The 22,083-nt window shown below is 36.6% G+C and overlaps 1 protein-coding gene across 2 annotated transcripts; it reads left to right on the top strand.

Moving 5' to 3' along the window:
• The first annotated feature begins 1,940 nt into the window (after positions 1–1,940).
• Positions 1,941–21,783, top strand: PLA2G4C (phospholipase A2 group IVC). Of its 2 annotated transcripts, none has more exons than XR_014028435.1 (14): positions 1,941–2,183; positions 2,797–2,913; positions 4,614–4,756; positions 6,699–6,897; positions 7,210–7,318; positions 7,975–8,115; positions 8,384–8,437; positions 9,556–9,615; positions 15,120–15,245; positions 16,712–16,837; positions 17,662–17,769; positions 18,858–19,012; positions 19,537–19,647; positions 20,879–21,783. XR_014028435.1 is itself a non-coding variant. In XM_081343410.1 (14 exons), exons 1-14 carry the CDS (start codon positions 2,160–2,162, stop codon positions 21,034–21,036), a joined length of 1,689 nt encoding a protein of 562 aa, XP_081199536.1. In that variant the 5' UTR covers positions 1,941–2,159; the 3' UTR covers positions 21,037–21,783. The 2 variants fall into 2 exon arrangements, 1 of the variants encoding a protein (XP_081199536.1); XM_081343410.1 differs by having other exon boundaries at positions 19,479–19,647.
• The last annotated feature ends 300 nt before the right edge of the window (positions 21,784–22,083 follow it).

Here is a 22,083-nt window from a genome sequence, read left to right as displayed (position 1 = left end):
CCTCCCATTGCCCAGTTCGCTCCCACAGAGTCCGCCTGCTCAGGGTGCCATCGGCCAGGCAATGCCGGCTGGCAACCCCCAGGGGGAGAGCCTTCTTTGTGGGCGCACCGACCCTCTGGAATGAATTGCCCCCGGAACTGCGGACGACCCCTGACCTTCGGTCCTTCCGCCGTGACCTGAAGACGTGGTTGTTCCAACAATCGAGCCTGGACTGACTACGGTTTTAATTAGCTTTTTACTGGTTTTTAAATTGTCATATACGGTAATTATTGTATTTATTGTTTAATTCTTTTTTAAATTTTCTATTTTATGTTTTTAATTTTTATTGTTGTGAGCTGCCCTGAGTCCTTAGGGAGAAGGGCAGAATATAAATTTTATAAAATAAATAAAAATAAATAAACTCCCAGAATTTCTTTCAAAATGACATTTTAGTGCTCACCTAATTTATTAGAAGATGAAAACCTAATTAATATGTAACTTTCTCAGTTAATACATATTGAAGAATTACATTTATCTGTTTTAGATTATTAGATAATGGAAGGTTTTCTCAGCATCAAGTATCTTTTAACTTTTAGAGATACTTGAATTACTTCAATGTTGAAGTACTATGCTACAGATGGTTAGGATAAAATAATAGGAAAGTACTTAAATATGTGGTTATGTTGAGGCATAAAGGCATTATTTTATATCCCATGTGAATGTACCTGTCTCCAATCCAATATGCCTTTAAAACATTATTTTTGTTGATTTTCAGTCATTCCTCCCCTTTTCCATTCATGTTTGCCTTTTTCTTTTCTTTCTCTTCTCTTCCCTTTATTTGCAATTTTCTCTAATGCCTTTTTTAGGGGGAAAAAGTGGCTCAGACTGATTCTGGGAAATCAGGGTGTTCATGAGTGTCAGACATGGTTGTGCATGACAAAGAGTACTTTGCTTTCTAAATATTTAAAAATAATATTTCTATGATGTTTCAAATTAAAAAATGTTGGCAAATTCAGCCCACTGAATTTTAAAATTTACAGACAAATCTCAAGTTAAACTATGGATTTATTTTGAATGCCTCAACTTGTATATTGGCATTCTAATCTGTGAAATAAATATTGTGAAACTCCTAAATAAAGTCTGAATGATCCTATATGCATGCCTTTTAAATTGTTCATTCCAGTTTTAATTTGCAGGTTACTTAAACTAGACCAATAATTTACACTCATTTGAAAGTACAAGAGATATGCTATATGGCTATGAAGCATATGCTAGATACTTGTGAAGTATCACATATAAAAAAACCCTAGAAGTGGTACTTATGCATTTATAAAATTTTTCTCACTCCTGGATGCCTTCTGAAGTGTCTCATTAACATTCCTGAGGTGTGGCTCTGTAAATACAGTATTCAGGCAACCATCATTAACCCTTATTTTACAGAAACAATGCAACTGTTTTTCAGCAACTGTGCTTTGAAAGTGTTCCAAGTGCTACATAGTAGGGATTTGTGGGGTACCTGTCACTTGAGACATCAGGTTGCCATTCTTTTCTGTAAAGCATGAATTTGAAAGAGAAAAAGGTCAAGTTTCTGAGGCAACAAAGCTAACAATCAAACAGTGGAAGGGTGTCTTTTAAGACAGAAAAATACTCAACCACCTTGTCTTAAAAATAAGCATCCATCCAAGAGTCCTTCATTTCCCCAAATCTGAAGCTTCACAGAGAAATAAAAGAGAGACAGAGAGAGAAGGAGAGGCGCGCGGGGGGGGGTGCTATTAGCACAATGCATTTTATTCCCTGTGAATATATCAACCAAATAAACTATTCTTAACTTTCTAAAACTACCCCTGTCTTCTCCATGCCTTAGTTTCGTTGTAAATGCCACATTAACTGACCTCTTGTGGAATAGAATGAGTCATCAGCAGAAAGCCAAGAGGCACACAGAGAAGAAATGAGGAAGGGATCATATTACAGCAGTTTCCAGACTATATTCTGGGGTAATATTCAGCACTGTCTGCTTTCGGGAGAGCTGTAACTTACAGTGTCATGAAGCAAAACCTTGTGCTCCTTCTGTGAACAGAATAATTTTTTTGCTTGCCAGAATTTATAAATTCGAATATTCAGAGGAAAGTTACTACTGACCGCGTGTTCCCTATATTGACCCAAAGAAGCTAGAATACAAAATGGAAACAAATGTGGCTGGAAAGGTAATGTGGCTGCTTTTATTTTCACACATCAGTAGAATTAAAAACACAGCTGTACATTTTTTTTAAAAAATAACATTGCACATTAAGATGAAATCACTAAGGTTTGTCAACAAGATGCAGTAAAGTAGCACTAATGAACGCAGACATTTCCTTCCTTCCCAATATTATAAAATTTTAATATAATGGAGCATTAAAGGGAAGGGACATTTATTAAATCCAAGTTTCTGTCTTTGATGTAATTCACACTATTTGCATTTGTATAATTTGTAGACTAATGAAAATGACCTAAAAACAAAATATACATTTATACAAATGATGTAAATTGATGTACATGAGTCTCTTGTCTGAATTGCTTTGGAAAGAATGAACTATTAATTGTGTTTGGTATTGGGGAGTCTAAATAAAAAGTATGGCATCCAGTCTGAACAATGGAGGCTTTAATACAATGTTATTTGAAAGAATTTTATGTGTAGGTTGGGGGAAGATCATCTCTACAGCAATGATCCAGCTAATCAGTTCGCTTGAGAGTCAAAATGTATTAATTCCCCTTGTCAAACTTGCTAGTAAAGTTGAATATATTTTCTTGTGTTTCTTGTGTATGTGCATTTGGTAGGGAAAAATCAAAGTACGAATTTCAAAATCTCTCTCAGATGGTGAAGAAGTAGCTATAACTGCTCGGAAGAAAAAGGTGGAAAAAGCTCTTGCTAAGCTTGGGATGCAGTGTGATTTGGTAGGTTTTCATTAATATGTCTACCTGAGAGGGACTAGTAACAAACCATGTTAAATGCCACAAAGTCTCTGAAGATCTTTTATCTAATGAAGTCAAAATTTAAGCAATTGTTGTTTAATTTAAAAGACTTTCTATGTCACTACCCTCCCATTTCCCAACTCTTTGAAAGCCACATTTAATTGATATTAGAGTATTTCCAGAATTATCTTTTTTCAGGTTTATGGCAGTGTTTAAAGTGTTAAATACATCTCCTAGACCAGGGGTTGGCAACCTTAAACACTCAAAGAGCCACCTTTTTTACCTTTATGCTATATATAAAAAAAAACTATAGTGTGTTGCATTTATGAAATCAATGAACTGCTACAAAGAAAACAAATTTTTATGCAGGAGAAAGAGGGGGGAAAAACCCCTTTCTCCTTCATCCCAACAGGTGAAAACAATTTTAGTAGCTTACGTACCACCTTTAAATATAGCATAATTATCCCCATACCTCATATCTTAATTTAAAAAAATCAAAATATTTCATTAAACGTTCTTTACTAAAAGTCCAGTAAGGACAACCACATATATTCATATATATATATATATTTCTTCCCCCCTCTCTTTCTCCCTCTCCCTCCCTCCCTCCACCCTCTCTTTCTGCCCTTGGTCTGCCAGTCCTATTCCCCCAATCAATATGTTTTGTGTGTGTGTGTGTGTGTGTGTGAGAGAGAGAGAGAGAGAGAGAGAGACAGAGACAGAGACAGAGACAGACAGACAGACAGAGAGAGGCACTTGCGCTTCCCTTCTCTTTCTCCCTCCCTCCCTCTCCTTCTCTTTCTGCCCTTGGACTGCCAGTCCTCTTCCCCCAATCAGTGTCTGTGTGTGTGTGTGTGAGAGAGAGAGAGAGAGAGACAGAGAGAGGCACTTGCACTTCCCTTCTCTTTCTCTCTCTTACTCGGGGGGGGGGGCTTTAAGGCTGTGGACCTTCTGGACCTCCATCTTCTTGCAGGTTCCAACCAAATGCTTTGTATCTCGCCAAGGTTCCTGGGGTGTAGCCAAAATAGCTGTGATCAGAATATGCAGATAAAGCAGAATTACACTGGCATTGGAGGCAAGTGGAGGAAGCAGTTGGCGCAGGCAGGGCTCACTCCTAGCCTGCCACTTGCCCTTCCTGGGATGGCCTGACACACTCTTTTGCTTACCTGTTGTGAATGAGGCAGTGGTGTCCCGACTGCAGGAGATGGAGAAGCCCCGCTGGGTGGAGGTGTTGCCCAAGAAGTGGGACCCGGGTGAGGGGGAGCAAGGGAAAGGCAAGCGGGCTGGGGAGGGAGCAGGTGCTCTGCTGCAAGCAGCAGAGGAGAAATGGGCCCCAGTCATGCTTATTATGAAGCATTTTTTCTGAATCATTGTTAAACAAGTTTCAAGTACAGCCCTATTAAATGCCTACTTATATTCTTAAATATAAGAATCTCAGCAAGTTTTAACCCCTTGCTGACGTTTGATTTTGAAAACTAAAAAGATTTGAACTGAATAGTACTGATAAAAGAATAATAAAGAATCAGATGATCATTTAAAAAAATCTAGGTAGAAGGCAAGAGCAAACCTGTGGTATTCTGTTATCCAATAAATTGGATGGATAGTTCCATGAAATAATAATAATGAATTGTGCTTAATTCATAGGAGATGTGATCTTTATCTTCCCTTTTTGATCCCATTAGGAGAACATCCCCAATATTGCTGTCCTAGGAGCAGGAGGAGCTATGAGGGCTATGATTGCACTGTATGGCACTCTAGTAGAGCTGAGGAACTATAACCTTTTGGACTGTGTCATGTACTTGGGTGGGGTGTCAGGTTCTACCTGGTAAGTCTATGCTACTGACAATGAAAACAAATAGTTACTGCTTACATTACTACATCAGTTCATCTTTAATCTCAATCATCATCCTGTTTTTATTAGCAAAAGTAAAAAGTCCAGGGGATCAGGCTTGACATTGGGAGAGTGTAAGTTCTAGGGCTGCCTTACACACAAAACCAGCTAAGTCAGGTCCCCCAACCTCTGGGCCATGAGCTGTTCAGAACTGAGCTGCGGAAGCTGTGGGTGAGCATGTGTGTGCTAATCCCCACTTGCACAAGCAGCAGGGCAAGCAGCGAGCATATGTGCATGTGCTCTGTTTGCCTGAGTGGCATCCCAACTTGCATAAAGCAGTGGGCGAGCAGCAGGGGAGCATGTGTGCACACCACTTGCACAAATGGAGCAGTACAACTGTGTGAACTTGCTGGCCACTCACATGGCCCCTGTCCTCCTCCCCGTGCCAGTCCACAAAGCCAGAAAGGTTGGGAAATATTGAGCTAAGTGACTCTGAGCTAGTTTCTCTCTCTCTCTCTCAGTCCTAGAAAGAAGGCAGTGGTAAACAATTTCTAAAAAATCTTTCTAAGAAAACTGGAGGGACGTGTCCAAGAATTGAAGATGAAGAAAGAAAACCTTTTACACTAACTCAGAATATAGATTTGTTGGTTATGACACAGACTATTACATGAAACTAGTGACAATGATTTATCAATATTTTTTATGGTTTAGATTAGTGTAGGAATCCAGCTAATTGTGTTTTTTTTATTAACAAGTCATGCAGAAGTATACTAGATGTTAGCAAAATGTATAAACCTAGAATGATGAAACCTTTAGAAGCCAATTTAAATTAACTAAATATACACTGGCTCTTCAATTAACAGTATCAATCTGTCCCCATTTTTTCTGTCTCTCTTCTAAAAAAATGGAACTATTCTTGTAATTTCACACTAATTTTGTTTGTCTAAAAAAAGAAACACAAGGCAGTGTCATTTCACACTGAAGTTACCTTCATTAAAACAAAAGAACCTCTGAAGAGCACCTATGATCTTATGCTAAAATAGCCGGTGTTAAATAGAAGAACCAGTGGAATTTCATACTAATTTTTCTGCCTTCCTTTTATTTTTGTATTCATGTCTGCTGATTAAAATAAAAGTCTGATGTATTCTGACCTCCTAGTACACAGGTCTGCAACCCGCGGCTCCGGAGGCGCACGCAGCTCTTTCAGCCATCTCCTGCGGCTCCCAGTCCTCTGCCATGTGCAGTCCAAAAAAAAAAGTGGGACTAAAAAAGTTCAACCAATCAATTCAAATATGCAGGATAAGTGCATATCTCGCCTTGGCTCCACTCTTCAGTCAAACCCTGTTCTGTGCATGTGCGCATGTACGCGCATGTGCACACATTTTTTGCGGCTCCCAGTTTTTCCTTTTGTGAGGGAACCGGTTCCGAGTGGCTCTTTCACTGTTTCAGGTTGCTGACCCCTGTCCTAGTAATATGGCTTGCAAATAATTAGACAGCAATGTGTCATAGTAATTGACATATTTTTATGACCTGAATTTTTTTGGAGGGGATACAGCTTCTTCATTAAATGCATAAAAGATTGTCCAGTGTTAATATGTAAGCATGTGTTGCACAAATATACAATGTTAAAAGTCTGTTAAAAACAAACTTTTAAAGCCTTCTTGAAAGTCATATTTCCATTCCAATTTTTTATATAAGTAGAGAATTTCACTTACAGTTACCACTAAAGTGTTAGTGAACTCTTATGTTTTCTCTAATATTTAGAATTTTGAGAGTTTTATTCTTACATGAAAGTAGTTTTTGTTCTTATCAGAATGAAAAATCAGATTTCAGACTCCTTATTTTATAGCATTGTTAAAGTAAAATAAACTCTTTGAGGGTGACCTCCATGCATTTTTCCATTATTCTAAAGACATTTGGCCTGTTCTTTCGAAAGGTGCCTGCCAACCCTATACAAAAATGAAGATTGGTCAGAAGAAATAGAGAATTTGAGTAAATGTCAGTTTGAAAATCTTGTCCAAGGCCAATGGGATTCTAATAAGGCAATGAAAGCTGTTCTAGAGGCTACAGAAGATGAATGTTACTCTCTCACTGATTTCTGGTCCTATTTTCTTGTGCATAAACTGCTAAATAAGGTAGGTGAAAAACAATATTCAGATTTCTTTGATAGTTAAAACAAATGAACAGCCTTTTCTGACTCTGGGTCCCACTGGATGATCTCGCCTGATGTCCTAGGAATTCACCCTCATGTTGGTCATGTTCATGAAATCATATTCATGAAAAATATAATGTAGTATAATAAGTATAGTACAATGCATTACATATAATGTAATGAATATCATCTAAAAATAGAACACCCATATCTTCCTGCATGTCATGAGTCAAGGTAATATCTCCCTTAAATTGAAAAGAAAAAAAATAATTAAATGAAAATAAATTTATTTCAGTTGGAGGAAGAAAAATTATCTGAACATGCTGGATCCTGTGAGAATGGAAAAAACCCTTATCCTATCTATGCAGCTGTGAACAAGCAAACTTATGAGAATCAAGATGTAGGCAAGTATGCTTGTCTATATATGCAGATTTTGCTGTTTAGCAGACAAAACTGTCACAAGATCTTACCTGATGTAGAAATAACTCTTACTTTTTTTGCTACCACTAATGTTAAAAACACCAATGTCAAATTCTAAAAATCAATTGTTCAAAGCTTCTAAATGAGACATTTGCAAATAATACTAGGTTACACTTATTAAGGATCAGAAATATATTAGTGATTTATGCCTCACATAGTGCAACAAACTTCTACAATAATAATTTTGTGGTTGAACTTTTCCACTGGCAATATCTTAGCCACAGCAAAGTGACCAACTGAATGTCATTTCCAGTTCTTCTGTGAACATCTGAAAAAAAATAGTTATAAACACATGGTGACACTATTGGATCAGAGCCACTGTACATGCTGCAAAAGAAATTTAATTTCTTCTGTATCCCATGTATTTCTACAGTAAATTCTGTCTAAAAAAAATGGGGAGTTAATAGTCTATCCAGATGCCATGATAAGAATAGGCAAATTTACAATAAATCATGGTTCTAATCTTATTTTTAATCTCAATCAAAGTCTTGGATAAAGTCCAGGTCTGGACAATGTAATCTAATTTTACTGATTTTATTAGAATGCTAATTTTCACATTTTTTTGCTGTAATGTTTTCAGGTACCTGGTTTGAGTTTACCCCTCATGAGGTTGGAATTCCTGGATTAGGAGCCTATGTGGACAGCAAATACTTTGGGAGCATATTTAAAAATGGGCAGCTAATCAGAGAGAAGGAAGAAAAAAATATTTGCTATTTGCAAGGTACATCATCTGAATTTTTTGTCTTGAAAATTTAATATATGTAGTTCAAGCAAATCATTTCATCCAGGGTTCTGTGGAATAAGTTGTTTAAGAACATAACCAAAAGCCATTAATAATAATCCAAGATATAAAAAAAGAATGGTGTATGGCTACATTTCCTTCTTTTTTTCCTGTGTTATATGATGGAATTTTGTTCTTTTTTAAAAATGGAACTTTTATAAACATTAGATTGTAATATGGTGTGGGGGGGTATTTTTCTTATTTTTAGGTTTATGGGGGAGTGCCCTTGGAGGCAAGCAAGAGATTTCAAAGACTATATCAGGTATTGCTTTTTTTGTGCTTGGATTAGTATGATATTGAATTAATCCATGAATCAGGGGAGATCACAAAGAATCCTTGTACATGCTGAGTTGTATATATTGAACCAACTGTCTCTTCGCAACCTTAGAACCTATGGTAGTAGCTTTCAAATCTTTTAAGTCTATGAATTCCATTATCTGTAATCATATGGCTAAGGCTTATGAATGTTGAATTCCAAAATATCTGGAGAGCATAGATGTGCTTACCCCAGTTCTAAGGAGTCAAGGATATGGAAGATATGTTCTATATTGCCAATAGAAGAGAATATATGTAGCCCAGAGCTGAACTCTGGAGACCTTGGTGTACTTTGAGCTTCTTTTTTCTTGTATATGTTTATTTATTTATTTATTTATTTTTATTCCATTTATATCCCGCCCTTCTCCGAAGACTCAGGGCGGCTTACAAGCTTAGCAGTAGCCTTCATTCTATGTATATGCCTGCTTATTAGGGCTTTCATACACCCCCCAAGCGGCATTATTACAAAGTCAGCTTAATTGCCCCCAACAATCTGGGTCCTCATTTACCTACCTCGGAAGGATGGAAGGCTGAGTCAACCTTGAGCCTGGTGGGATGCGAACCTGCACTAATTGCAGGCAGCTGGTGTTACTTAAGGAGGCATTAGCTGGTGTTACTTAAGGAGGCATTGTTATTCTCCAGATATAAAAACCCAACAATTGATTTTCCAGATGTGTTCTTACACCTTCTTTTTTTCTGTAATTATTGTAGTTATAGATAGTGAACAAGGTCAACTCTAATAGTCTTGAAAGCCTTTCTAGTAGTAAATAGACTAATTTAGTTGATTCTAGGTTCCTATTTCCTTGTTTCTGATGCAAATTTCCAGTGCTAGGTATAATGTACAGTACCTAGGGTGGCAGAATTTCCAGGTTTACACAAATATATCACTAATTATTATAAATGCCAGGGACGTGTTATGGGTAAAAGAATCAATTATAGAGAAAGCCCAACATTTTGGCAACATATTGACTAAAGCATGTTTCTGGTTGTTGAAAATTATGTTGCAATATTGTGTTAGAAAAAGTGAACTGTTATAACTAAGAATGTATTCATTTATCTTTTAAGATGCTTTAAAAGATTTTGGAAAATATGAGAGATCAGAGGACCTTACTTCAAAAGATTTAGGTAAGGTTTACAGTAAATGTGCCCCTTTCTTTCACTTTTCTCCCTTAGCATTTTCTGCTGTTTTTCAGATCAAGCAAATGTTGATCCACAGGTTGCACTAGGAATTCAAAGTCAACCAGATGGCTTTGGTGCCTAAAGCAGGACTAAAAACAAAGTCTCCTGGTTTCTAGCCTGGTGTCTTAACAGCTAAACCAGTCGGCTCTTCTCTTTCCTTCACTCCCCCCCTCCCACATCTTTATTGTCTAATTTATGTGAAAGTCTAAGTCTGAAGTGATCAAGTTGAATTTATCCAAATGACCAAATTGTTCATGATTGACTCTAGCCAAACTGTATTACAAAGTTTTTGTGAAGAAAAAATGAGTTGATGATCAAAGAGGTGCCATTTAGGTTTCTGGAGGAAATAAATCAATAAATCAGTAGTCTTCTATCCATTATACAAAATGTGTCTGTATGAAGAATTATTTTCTAAATCCACAGATTAAACAGAAACAAGAGGGTCTCCTAGATGTTGCTGAGCCACAATGTCTTCTAGCTAATTACAATTATTCAATGGCTAGCTGGATTTTCAGAAGCCTCTAATTAGCTTAGAATAGTATTTCTTCAAATTATGGAGGTTCACAAAAGAACTTTTGTTTGTATGTAAAAGTATCAATATTTATTCTATTAAAATTTAACTTTGATGCAGTAACTGCCAGTACTACTTCTCAAGGTTATAAAATGAGATTTTGATATGTATTATTTCTTTAATGTTTAATTTTCATTTTGCAGACTGCTTGACTCCAGGGGTTCCCAGATCATACTTTGACAAACAGTGGTCTCTCATATGGGCCCAAGGTCCTTGAGAAAAACAGAATTTGGGAACTGTCAGGATGAACCCAACATACAGTATATGTCTTAAAAATCGAAAGGAATGACAAATTCATTCTTTTGTTGCTGTACTCATTAATAGGGTGATATTTTGATATACTTCCTGATCACCATAATGGATTAATAGTCTTTATTTTATACTAGCTTTCATCTCTTTTTGTTCTGTTGCCCTACCCCAATGTATAAATTATGTAAAAGTGAAGTAATAGATTCTGTGTTCTATCATAGTAAAAGTACTATATATGCTCTTTAACTTAATCTTGCTTAATATTAATCTCGAAATGTTATGTGATAACCCAATGGACAGTGCTCTAATAATTGTTGTTGTTGTTAGCTGCGAAGTCGTGTCCGACCCATCGCGACCCTATGGACAACATTCCTCCAGGCCTTCCTGTCTTCTACCATCTTCTGGAGTCCATTTAAGCTCACGCCTACTGCTTCAGTGACTCCATCCAGCCACCTCATTCTCTGTCGTCCCCTTCTTCTATTGCCCTCGATCTTTCCCAGCATTAGGCTCTTCTCCAGTGAGTCCTTCCTTCTCATTAGGTGGCCAAAGTATTTGAGTTTTAGCTTCAGGATCTGGCCTTCTAAAGAGCAGTCAGGATTGATCTCCTCTAGGACTGACCGGTTTGATCGCCTTGCAGTCCAAGGGACTCGCAGGAGTCTTCTCCAGCACCATAGTTCAAAGGCCTCAATTCTTTGGCGCTCAGCCTTTCTTATGGTCCAACTTTCACTGCCATACATTGCAACTGGGAAGACCATAGCCTTGACTATACGCACTTTTGTTGACAGGGTGATGTCTCTGCTTTTTAGTGTGCTGTCTAGATTTGCCATGGCTTTCCTCCCGAGGAGCAAGCGTCTTTTAATTTCTTGGCTACAGTCCCCATCTGCAGTGATCTTGGAGCCCAGGAAAACAAAATCTGTCACTACCTCCATTTCTTCCCCATCTATTTGCCAAGAATTGAGAGGGCCAGATGCCATGATCTTGGTTTTCTTAATGTTAAGTTTCAACCCAAGTTTTGCACTCTCCTTCTTCACCCGCAACAAGAGGCTCTTTAGTTCTTCTTCACTTTCTGCCATTAGAGTGGTATCATCTGCGTATCTTAGGTTGTTGATATTTCTTCCGGCAATCTTAATTCCAACTTTTGATTCATCTAGCCCTGCCTTTCTCATGATGTACTCTGCATATAAGTTAAATAGGCAGGGCGACAGTATACAGCCTTGCCGGACTCCTTTCCCAATTTTGAACCAATCAGTGGTTCCGTGTCCAGTTCTCACTGTTGCTTCTTGACCCGCATATAGGTTTCTCAAGAGACAAATAAGATGGTCTGGTACTCCCATCTCTTTAAGAACTTGCCACAGTTTATTATGATCCACACAATCAAAGGCTTTAGCATAGTCAATGAAGCAGAAGTAGATGTTTTTCTGGAACTCCCTAGCTTTCTCCATTATCCAGCGTATGTTGGCAATTTGATCTCTAGTTCCTCTGCCTCTTCGAAATCCTGCCTGTACTTCTGGTAGTTCTCGATCCACATACTGCTGAAGTCTAGCTTGTAGGATTTTAAGCATGACTTTACTAGCATGAGAAATGAGTGCAATGGTGCGATAGTTTGAACATTCTTTGGCACTGCCTTTCTTTGGAATTGGAATGTAAACTGATCTTTTCCAATCCTCTGGCCACTGTTGAGTTTTCCAAATTTGCTGGCAAATTGAGTGTAGCACTTTTACTGCACTGTCTTTTAAGATTTTGAATAGCTCAGCTGGAATACTGTCACCTCCACTAGCTTTGTTGTTGCTCAGCTTTTCTAAGGCCCACTTCACCTCACATTCTAAGATGTCTGGCTCGAGGTCAGTGACCACCTCATTGTGATTATCTGGGACGTTAAGCTCATTCTTGTATAGTTCTTCTGTGTAATTTTGCCACCTCTTCTTAATCTCTTCTGCCTCTGTTAGGTCCCTGCCATTTTGGTCCTTTATCATGCCCATTTTTGCATTGAACGTTCCCTTCATCTCTCCAATTTTCTTGAAAAGATCTCTGGTCCTACCTATTCTATTGTTTTCTTTTATTTCTTTGCACTGTTCATTTAAGAAGGCATTCTTATCTCTTCTAGCTATTCTCTGGAATTCTGCATTCAATTGGGCATATCTATGTTTTTCTCCCTTGCCTTTCGCTTCCCTCCTTTCCTCAGCTATTTGCAAAGCTTCCTCAGACAGCCATTTTGCTTTCTTGCATTTCTTTTTCTTTGGGATGGTTTTGGTTGCTACCTGTTGTACAATGTCGCGAACCTCTGTCCATAGTTCTTCAGGCACTCTGTCTATCAGATCTAATTCCTTAAATCTATTTGTCACCTCTACTGTATATTCAACAGGGATATGATTTAATTCATACCTGAGTGGCCTAGTGCTTTTCCCTACTTTCTTCAGTTTAAGCCTAAACTTTGCAAGGAGAAGCTCATGGTCTGAGCCACAGTCAGCTCCTGGTCTTGTTTTTACCGACTGTATAGAGCTTCTCCATCTTTGGCTGCAGAGCATATAGTCAATCTGATTTCTGTGTTGACCGTCTGGTGATGTCCATGTGTAGAGCCGTCTCTTGGGTTGTTGGAAAAGAGTGTTTGCTATGACCATCGTATTCTCTTGACAAAATTCTATCAGCCTGTGCCCTGCTTCATTTTGTACTCCAAGGCCAAACTTGCCTGTTATTCCAGTTATCTTTTGGCTTCCTACTTTAGCATTCCAATCCCCCATGATGATAAGGACATCATTTTTTGGTGTTACTTCTATAAGGTGCTGTAGGGCTTCATAGAACCGGTCAATTTCATCCTCTTCAGCACTGGTGGTTGGGGCATAGACTTGGACTACTGTGATATTGAATGGTTTGCCTTGGATTCGAACTGAGATCATTCTGTCATTTTGAGGATTGTATCCCAGTATTGATTTTCCTACTCTTTTATTGACTATGAAGGCTACTCCATTTCTTCTGAGGGATTCTTGCCCACAGTAGTATACCTGATGGTCATCTGAATTAAATTCACCCATTCCTGTCCATTTTAGTTCGCTGATACCTAAGATGTCGATGTTCAGTCTTGTCATCTCTTGTTTGACCACGTCCAGCTTTCCTTGATTCATGGATCTTACATTCCAGGTTCCTATGGAGAAAAAATCTTTACAGCATCGGACTTTCCTTTCACCACCAGACATATCCACAGCTGAGCGTCCTTTCGGCTTTGGCCCAGTCGCTTCATTCTTTCTGGCGCTACTAGTACTAGCCCTCTGCTCTTCCCCAGTAGCATATTGGACGCCTTCCGACCTGAGGGGCTCATCTTCCAGCGTCATATCGTTTTGCCTTTTGGTACTGTCCATAGGGTTTTCATGGCAAAGATACTGGAGTGGGTTGCCATTTCCTTCTCCAGTGGATCACGTTTTGTCAGAACTCTCAGCTATGACCTGTCCGTCTTGGGTGGCCCTGCACGGCATAGCTCATAGCTTCATTGAATTACGCAAGCCCCTTCGCCACGACAAGGCAGTAATCCATGAAGGGGGCTCTAATAATTATAAGGATGCTATTAGAAAAAGCAAGAGATTACCAGATGTATAGAAAACTTTAGATCAGTTTTCTAAAGCACAGTTTGTTGATATGAAAGCATAAACATAAACATACCAATTTATACTTTTAATCGATTAATCCGAACATTCTGTATACTCACTAAGTATACCCAGTCAGTCCCCTTTGGATTCTTGTTTAAAGGGGAATGTTCATTGAAGTTTCTTGTTCCTTCAGTTTTTAGAAAAATTGAAAGCCATTTTTGACTAAAAAGTGACATTAAATAGTTTGAACATAGAGAAATGTTAATTTCTCATGTCTTAATTGCTTGTTGGGAGTTAAGGAATTATGAAATAAAAATATGAAAAAGAATTCCTCATCCAAGATTACTGTTTTCACGAGTGGTGAAAGACAAGGTTTGGTTATTTAAGTAAAGTGCTTGCCTAAGACAAATGTTATCTGATTCTAGAACAAGGCAGATTTTTTATTGCTGTTTTCTTGTGCTGCACCTGCAAAAAAGCGAATGCATTTCTAGGCTTCAGCAATAGAGGGATAGTATCAAAATCATGTAAAGTGCTTTGTACTGCAATGGTAAGATACTGTATCCAGTTTTGGTCAGCATGATTCAAAAGAGATTCTGAGATTCTGAGAAAGAGTGCAGAAAAGAACAACAAAGATGATTATGAGGCTGAGAGCTAAAGCATATAATGAACGGTTGCTGGAACTAGGTATATCTAGTTTAATGAAGAAAGGGCTAGAGGTGACCTGATAATACTTCCAATATTTGAGGAGCTGTCACAGTGAAGAGGGAATCAACCTGTTCTCCAAAAGGGCAGGATAAGAAATAATGGATGGAAGTTCATAAAAGAGAGATCCAACCTAGAATTAAGGAAAAATTTCCTGTCAGTGAAACACCTTGCCTCTAGAAGTTGTAGGTGCTCCATCATGGAGGTTTTTGAGAAGACAGTGATTTATCTGGAATGGTATAGGGTCTCCTCTTTGAGCAGGGGATTAGAGTAGAACCTCCAAGGTCCTTTCCAACTCTACTATTCTACTATTCTGTTAATCTGTTATTCTTATCTTTTTAATTGTCAAGAAACAGACATTAAGAAATTAAATATACTCCATGAATGCTATCAGACACTCCTGGAACTGCAGTTATTGGAATCTACACATAAAGAAGAACTAGATAAACTTGATCATCTAGAAAATATCTTGAAAGGTAAGTAATATGAACCCCATGTAAAACAAAGGTTGGGGGCAGGATGGGAATGCAGAAGCAAACAAAATCTTATAGGATTTTTCAAAATCATTGTTGTAGGAGCTTTATGGGTCTCTTGGGGAATAGTGTTCCAAAGGGAAGACGACAGGTCAAATACTTTCCATTTTGGATAAACAATTTAACAACGAGTGTGCACAATAAAGATTTCTAAGAGGACAATTTCCCTGAGAAAAATATGAGTTATATACTTTACATCATCTACCTAATCCCTAAGAAAATATGACTATATCAAGGCCTTTAATAAAGATTTTAATGAACCAGAGTGGGGGGTGAGGAATATTCAAAAGCAAGTGCCATGCAATATAAACATTTCATATGTCATTTGACCTACAATTAATTTATATTGCAATAGTCTAATCCAGAAAATTAAAATTAACTTCAGGCCTAAGAAACCAAAATTACCACCCATTAGAAGAAACATCTACAAGGGACGTGGTGGCTCAGTGGGTTAGGACGCTGAGCTTGTCGATCAGATGTTCGGCAGTTTGGCAGGTCGAATCCCGAGTGCTGCGTAACAGAGTGAGCGCCTGTTACTCATCCCAGCTTCTGCCAACCTAGCAGTTCGAAAGCACGTAAAAATGCAAGTAGAAAAATAGGGAACACTATGGTGGGAAGGTAACAGCGTTCCGTGCGCCTTTGGCATCTAGTCATGCCGGCCACATGACCACGGAGACGTCCTCGGACAAGTGCTGGCTCTTTGGCTTTGAAACGGAGATGAGCACCGGCCCCTAGAGTTGGAAACGACTAGCACGCATGTACGGGGGGAACCTTTACCTTTTTAGAAGAAAATTCATTTTTAAGCATTGAATAGTTTATAAATGCTTCAGAGTAAAAATAAATAAATGTATCTCAACCTAAGACCATTGAATAAAATTTGCTACTATCTGTTAAAAATCTGATTGCAACTTTAGTTGGCCCAGTTTTCTTTTAAATTCATAAAAGTTTAAATGTTTAAATAATTAGTAATTATTTTCTGTCCATTCTGCTGAATGCTAAAACATTGAAACAAAAGTCTTGCTGATTTAGATGAACTGAATTAGCTTGCCATCTTAAAATGCTTCCTTGTAAGCCCAAACCAAATGTAAATTTAGGGTACTTCTTGCATGGAATCTGCTTATTAAATAAAATAGGATAAAATTAAGATGTGTAGCTTATTTGTAAAAATGTGTAAAATTTGTAAAAATAAAGCAAATATCATCAGTGGGGAAACTGCTGCTCCAACACCATCTTAAGCTTTGACTCCAATTGAATGTGAAAGAGTATATTTTTGAGAAGGCATGAACAGAAATACACTGTTAATTGGTTCAATTGGTTTACCTCTGTGTACTTGCTACCCCACACAATTTACTGCCTAAAAAAAAGCATTTTGTTTCCTGCTAAAATTTCCATCTTCCATTTCCATAAAGATTATAGTTCTAGCAAAAGCTATCAGTTGATCAGAGAGATGCGTGAGACCTGGAGTTCTGCAGATGAACAGAGAAAAAAAGAAAAGTGTATGACATTATTCCAAACTTTGGATGCTGATTTTGGAGGCAAGTGGTTGTCATGTTGCTTCATTCTTCTTCAGAGCCTCTGGCTCTCTTAAGGCGATCAAAATTTAATGGATTTTTTTAAATAGAAAAGGCTACACAAACTATCAATGGGATAGAATATTAGGATACTTTATAACTTACAGAGTGGCAAAAGGAATAACATCTGAGAAAGATATCTTAAAGGTTATTCATATGATATGGCTTCTTTAATGTTTTTGTGTTATATCTTTAATAGATGTACAAATCACCTCACAGGGTCTAGGTAGCAAACAATGACACATGGTAAAAAACCCACACTTAGATTTATAATTATTGGAAAAATACTGTACATGATCATAAACATGGTTTGGATCTTCCACTAGTGGTTTATTCACTAAAGGCTTTCTGAAAAAGCTAGGTTTTAACAAAACACCATTGAAAGGTTTTGACAGAAGACTGAGATTTCATTGTCATAGCAAATTAATTTCAAGTGAGCAATCATCTTGGACAGATCTACTTTTAAAATTTTCCATAAGAACTCCAATAGGGCTTTACACTGAATCACTGGGAGAAATGAAAATATTTCACTTCTCCGACTTTAGATTGCAATGAAATAACCAACAGATGTTAAGCATGCTTTTGTGGGAGGCTGGCAAAATAATAAATATATTCCATATATTTTCATATTTCATGTTCCATTTCTTTTTTTCTTAATATTTAGTACATGTGTTAGAAAAGCAACGTCTAGGTTTCAAAGGCAAAAAAAATAATGAATGGGGAATAGCTGGCATTTCAGCTCTTTATATTTTTTTTTCATTCCTACCTTTCACTGTTATTTCTTTTAGAGTTTACCAATGACTGCAGTAAGATGCATTTTAAAATGGTGAAAAAGACATGTTTATGCCTTTTGAATTGGTCATGGGGAACCATCAATAATTTCCTATACCATTGTTGTAAGTTTTTATCCTTATTGTACTAGTCATTTTGTATACTGTAAGATCACAACTGAGAAAATTATCACACTCTTGCATTAAAAACACAGTATATATACAGTGCATCTTGGGGATATCATCAAAATCTCTTCCCATTTGCCATTTATTCCTGTGTCCTTATAGAAGAACTGGAAAATACTCAGTATGGGAAATTTTACACTGGATGTCATCTAACAATATATGTAACATGAATTTCTCTTCAAGAAGGGAGAGGGAGGAGAGAGAAACAAGAAGGATTACTTAAGGTAGTGCCAATGGGAAAAAATAATAGCTGTTCCCCCTTGGGCTAGGATCCTCCTCCTTTTTACTTGATGGAATGTACCTGCCAAACAAAATTCTTTTGCAGAAGAATGTTCCTATCTAATTGACTACTTCTGCAAGAGTGTGCTCTAAGCATTCCAAACTCACAGCAGGGCTTCTACAAGAATGCACTCTGTCTACCTCCCAATTACATACATATGTTCTCCAGTCACTTACTGTCAGACAATTCAAGTGATGTTAGATTTCAGTTAAAATATTTAGTGATGTCAGGTTTCTTGCCGTACAGCCATTTGAACACCTTTGTTGGTGTGTGTATAAAGAGTTGTTCTTGTCTATAACAATTTTTTTTAGAAAGAATGAGATATGTGATAAGTGTGAAAGATCATTTTTATTTTAAAGAACTGAGTATCATTTTAAAAAGTAGAGAAGACTTGTCCTTTGTAGGCAAAGACAATGCAAACATGCAAAGCATCAAGATATTCAAAATGATTTGATGCATGTCATTCATGTCTGCTTTGATTCCAAATTAGGGGGGAAAAACAGATGATTTACAGGCTGTATTTCATATATTATAGATTTATATTTTTTTTATATCTCAGGAGATGCAGGGACCAACATAACTGTATGCAGCAGTAGTATAAGGTTTTCTGTAATCCTTTTATTATATATCGTACTGTGAGCATAAAAACATCAGCAATAAAAAACATCCATCCTCATTCTTAACACCTTTCATAGGAAAATTTGCACTGTTTGGAACACTGACATTCTGTTTCATTTCATATGATTAGCTGATATTGAATTTCCTGAACTCACAAGCAATTCCATCATATCTTTGATTGATGCTGGTCTCACTATAAATACAGCATATCCATCAGTTCTGCGTCCTGAGAGGCAGGTGAAGTTGATTCTGTCCTTTGACTTCAGTGCTGGAGATCCTTTTCTGGTAATTCATTTAAAATAAAGAAGCCATTTTACATGCATAGAATTCAGGTGAAGGATATACTTCCATTATTCAGGAAGACATAACTTATTTGTTTTTAAAATTATATTTGAAAAGTAATATTGATAGGATAGAATTAGAATGTTATTCTATAAAATCTCATCTTGAGATTTTCTTAGCAATACTGTACCAACCTCTTGATAATTTCTTTTCATAAAAATATATATTTCTATGGGAAAACCTTCAGTACAATTTCTTCATATTCTGATGTTCCCTAGTTCCCATAAAGTTTTGGCATTATTATACAAATGTTGAAGGGAAACATGATAAATTGTTTTCTGCTTTCCAGGGTTGAATTCTTAGGGAACCTAAACTCTAAATGCAACACAAGAAATAACTATAAATATTCATTCTAATTAGCCAGCAACTATTTCTTTATATTCAGTTTTTTCTTTTCCTCTTTGGTTAGACAATTAAAAAAGCTGCTGAATATTGTGAATCACATGCAATTCCATTTCCAAAAATAGATGAGAATGAGTTACAAGATCTAGATAATCCGTCAGATTGCTACATCTTCAGAGGAGAACACACCCCAACTATTATACATTGCCCATTATTCAACAAAATCAACTGTCCAGGTAACCTGGAAATGAGAATCATTTGAAAAAAAATTGAAAAAATATTGGGGGCAAACAATATTGAATATGTTACATTTGCTGAATCCTCTTAATGTTTAAGCTAAAATAATTTCTCTTAATTCTTGTGTATATTGTTTTGGCATATTTTCATCACTAATATGTATAATTTCTTTACTCCCTATGTTTTTCTATTAAAAATTTCACATAATTAAACCCTCTTTAGAAAGTCAAAACAGGATTTTATAATGTCAAATATTTTGTTGTATTGGTAGTGGCCAAAATCCGGGTAAGGACCTTTTGAAATATGAATGCTCCTAGCTCTGGAATCCTCATAGCCTTATAAAATAGTCCAATTTCAATCTGATTAGTTGTAGAGTTTGCTAGGTTTCTGTCAAATACCTTGACACATGATTTTTCTCTTTGAGATAAAGAGATAAATGATTTAAAAAAAAAAAAACAAACTATGTAGATCACCCAGAAGTCATGACCAGTAATTAAATATGCTTGTAATGTAATATATAAATTACCTTGGGGAAAGAAAGAAGAGATGCTGCCTAGGAAGCAAAAAGACAAAAGAGGCAAGAGAAAGAGGCAAGACTTGGGAAGACTTGCCTTAATGGATCAAGTAGTTAATAGTGGATGTCGGAAGTTTGTGCCTTCAGACTAGCAAGATTCTATTAATGTAGTCTTGCAATAAGACAGAATTAATTCATCTTGTCATGGTTGTTGTCTGGTTTACCTGGGAGATCTGTCAGGATTGAAGAAACCTCTGAACACCCCTGTATAAAAATTTCTTAGCAATTTTTGGTACCTGATTGGAAGGCTTTTCTACATATTAGAGCATATGGAAGTCCATAAATAAGCAAAGTAAATGAGTATGCTTTCTTACTCTCAGATATGAGGGAAGCATATTGCTTCAGTAAGCATCTTAAAGGGGATGATTTGTCAGGCCACTGCTGAAATGTTGTGCCCCATTGAAGAGTAGCACCATCCTAACTGCTACTGTTGTCACTAATTATTTTTATTTTATTTTATACTTTTCAAACAACATTTACTTTATCCAAGGAAGATTAAAGATGATTGGAACCTGATGATGACCAGCATTCTCTCTTTTGCTACTCTGTAATAATTCCTCTTAGTAAAATATCATTTTCTTCTAGAATTCAGATAATCTGTATACTCTGTGCCTCTTAATTCAATTTTTTAAATTTAAATTCTGTCTCATTTTTAGGTAAAATTGCTGAATACAGAGAACAATTCTCCACTTTCAAGTTGAGCTATTCTGTTGAAGAGATTGATAAGTTGCTTATAGCAGCAAAGAAGAATGTAGCAAATGTTCAGCAAAAGATTCTGGAAGAAATCAAGCACATTGTAGGCTCTCCTTCATAAACTGCTGAAACAAACATTTCCCATTCTGAAGATATATTGATTGATAAAAGCTTTGTTGGAAGAAAAAAACCACACACTAGTTATTAGTATGTTAAGAAGGGTTATGCAGTTTCCCTTTCTCCTCTAAAAGAGATTTAATTAATATATGTTGAGTTTTGGGTCACATGAGATCTGTGATTGCTGCTAACATTATAAAAAGTAAATGTTTACATTAGTAACCATTAAATTTTGAGTTCAGAATATCCAGAGAAAAAGTAAAGAATAGGAAAAATTAAAGAGAGAGGGCTATCTAGTTTGGGGTAGTAGTTAAGAAATCAGACTAGAAACCAGGAGAGGCACAAAATATTTTTTCTGCACATCGCAAATTAGAGGAAACATTAATTTGAAGAACCTTTTTTCTAATTTCTATATCCCTGAAAATGATGGAGAATTTATTATAATTCATTTGTTTGTGAAATTACAATATATTCAGCACCATAATTATTATCATGAATAATTGTTGAATATTTTTAAAGAACTGTGCGTTTAATTTACAATAATAATTACGTTCATATTAATCTGTAAGATGTATGTGAGCAAGAAATTTGTTGCAGAGTAAGAGTGTCAGAAAACCAAAGCCAAAGCTACATTTGATTACATTTCTTAAAGGTACAGTATAAGCTCTTGTTCCCCTATAGAGTACTTTATTAACATGATTCTTAATCATTGTTTGTTTGACCATGACTTACTGAATAAAGTTTTATTGGATGCTACAATTATTCTCTGCTACAAAGCTTATCAACACAAGAAGTGGATTTAAATGGAAAATAAAGTAGAAGCAAAGAGATTATATTTAGCTTAATATGTTTATTTATTTATTTTTGGGACTTATATGCCGCCCTATCTCCCGAAGGACTCAGGGCGGCTTACAACAATAAAAAACAACAATACAAAATTTAAAAAAAGAATTAAATAACAGCCCCAAAATAAATTAACTACAGTTAAAATTAAAACATATTCAAAAAAAACCCATCATCAATCCAGGTCAGCCTGATGGAAGAGAAAAGT

This window comes from Vipera berus (genome assembly GCF_964194415.1).
Source record: "Vipera berus genome assembly, chromosome: Z".
Taxonomy (NCBI): domain Eukaryota; kingdom Metazoa; phylum Chordata; class Lepidosauria; order Squamata; family Viperidae; genus Vipera; species Vipera berus.
Note: the sequence above shows the minus strand (reverse complement) of the source record. Positions and strands in the feature narration are given on the sequence as shown.

Coding starts and splice junctions, on each gene's coding strand:
- PLA2G4C (XM_081343410.1), top strand. CDS start 2,160: ATGGAAACAAATGTGGCTGGAAAG. Junction 16,838..17,661: donor TTTGGATGCTGATTTTGGAG/GCAAGTGGTTGT, acceptor TATTTCTTTTAG/AGTTTACCAATGACTGCAGT. Junction 19,648..20,878: donor CAACAAAATCAACTGTCCAG/GTAACCTGGAAA, acceptor TCTCATTTTTAG/GTAAAATTGCTGAATACAGA.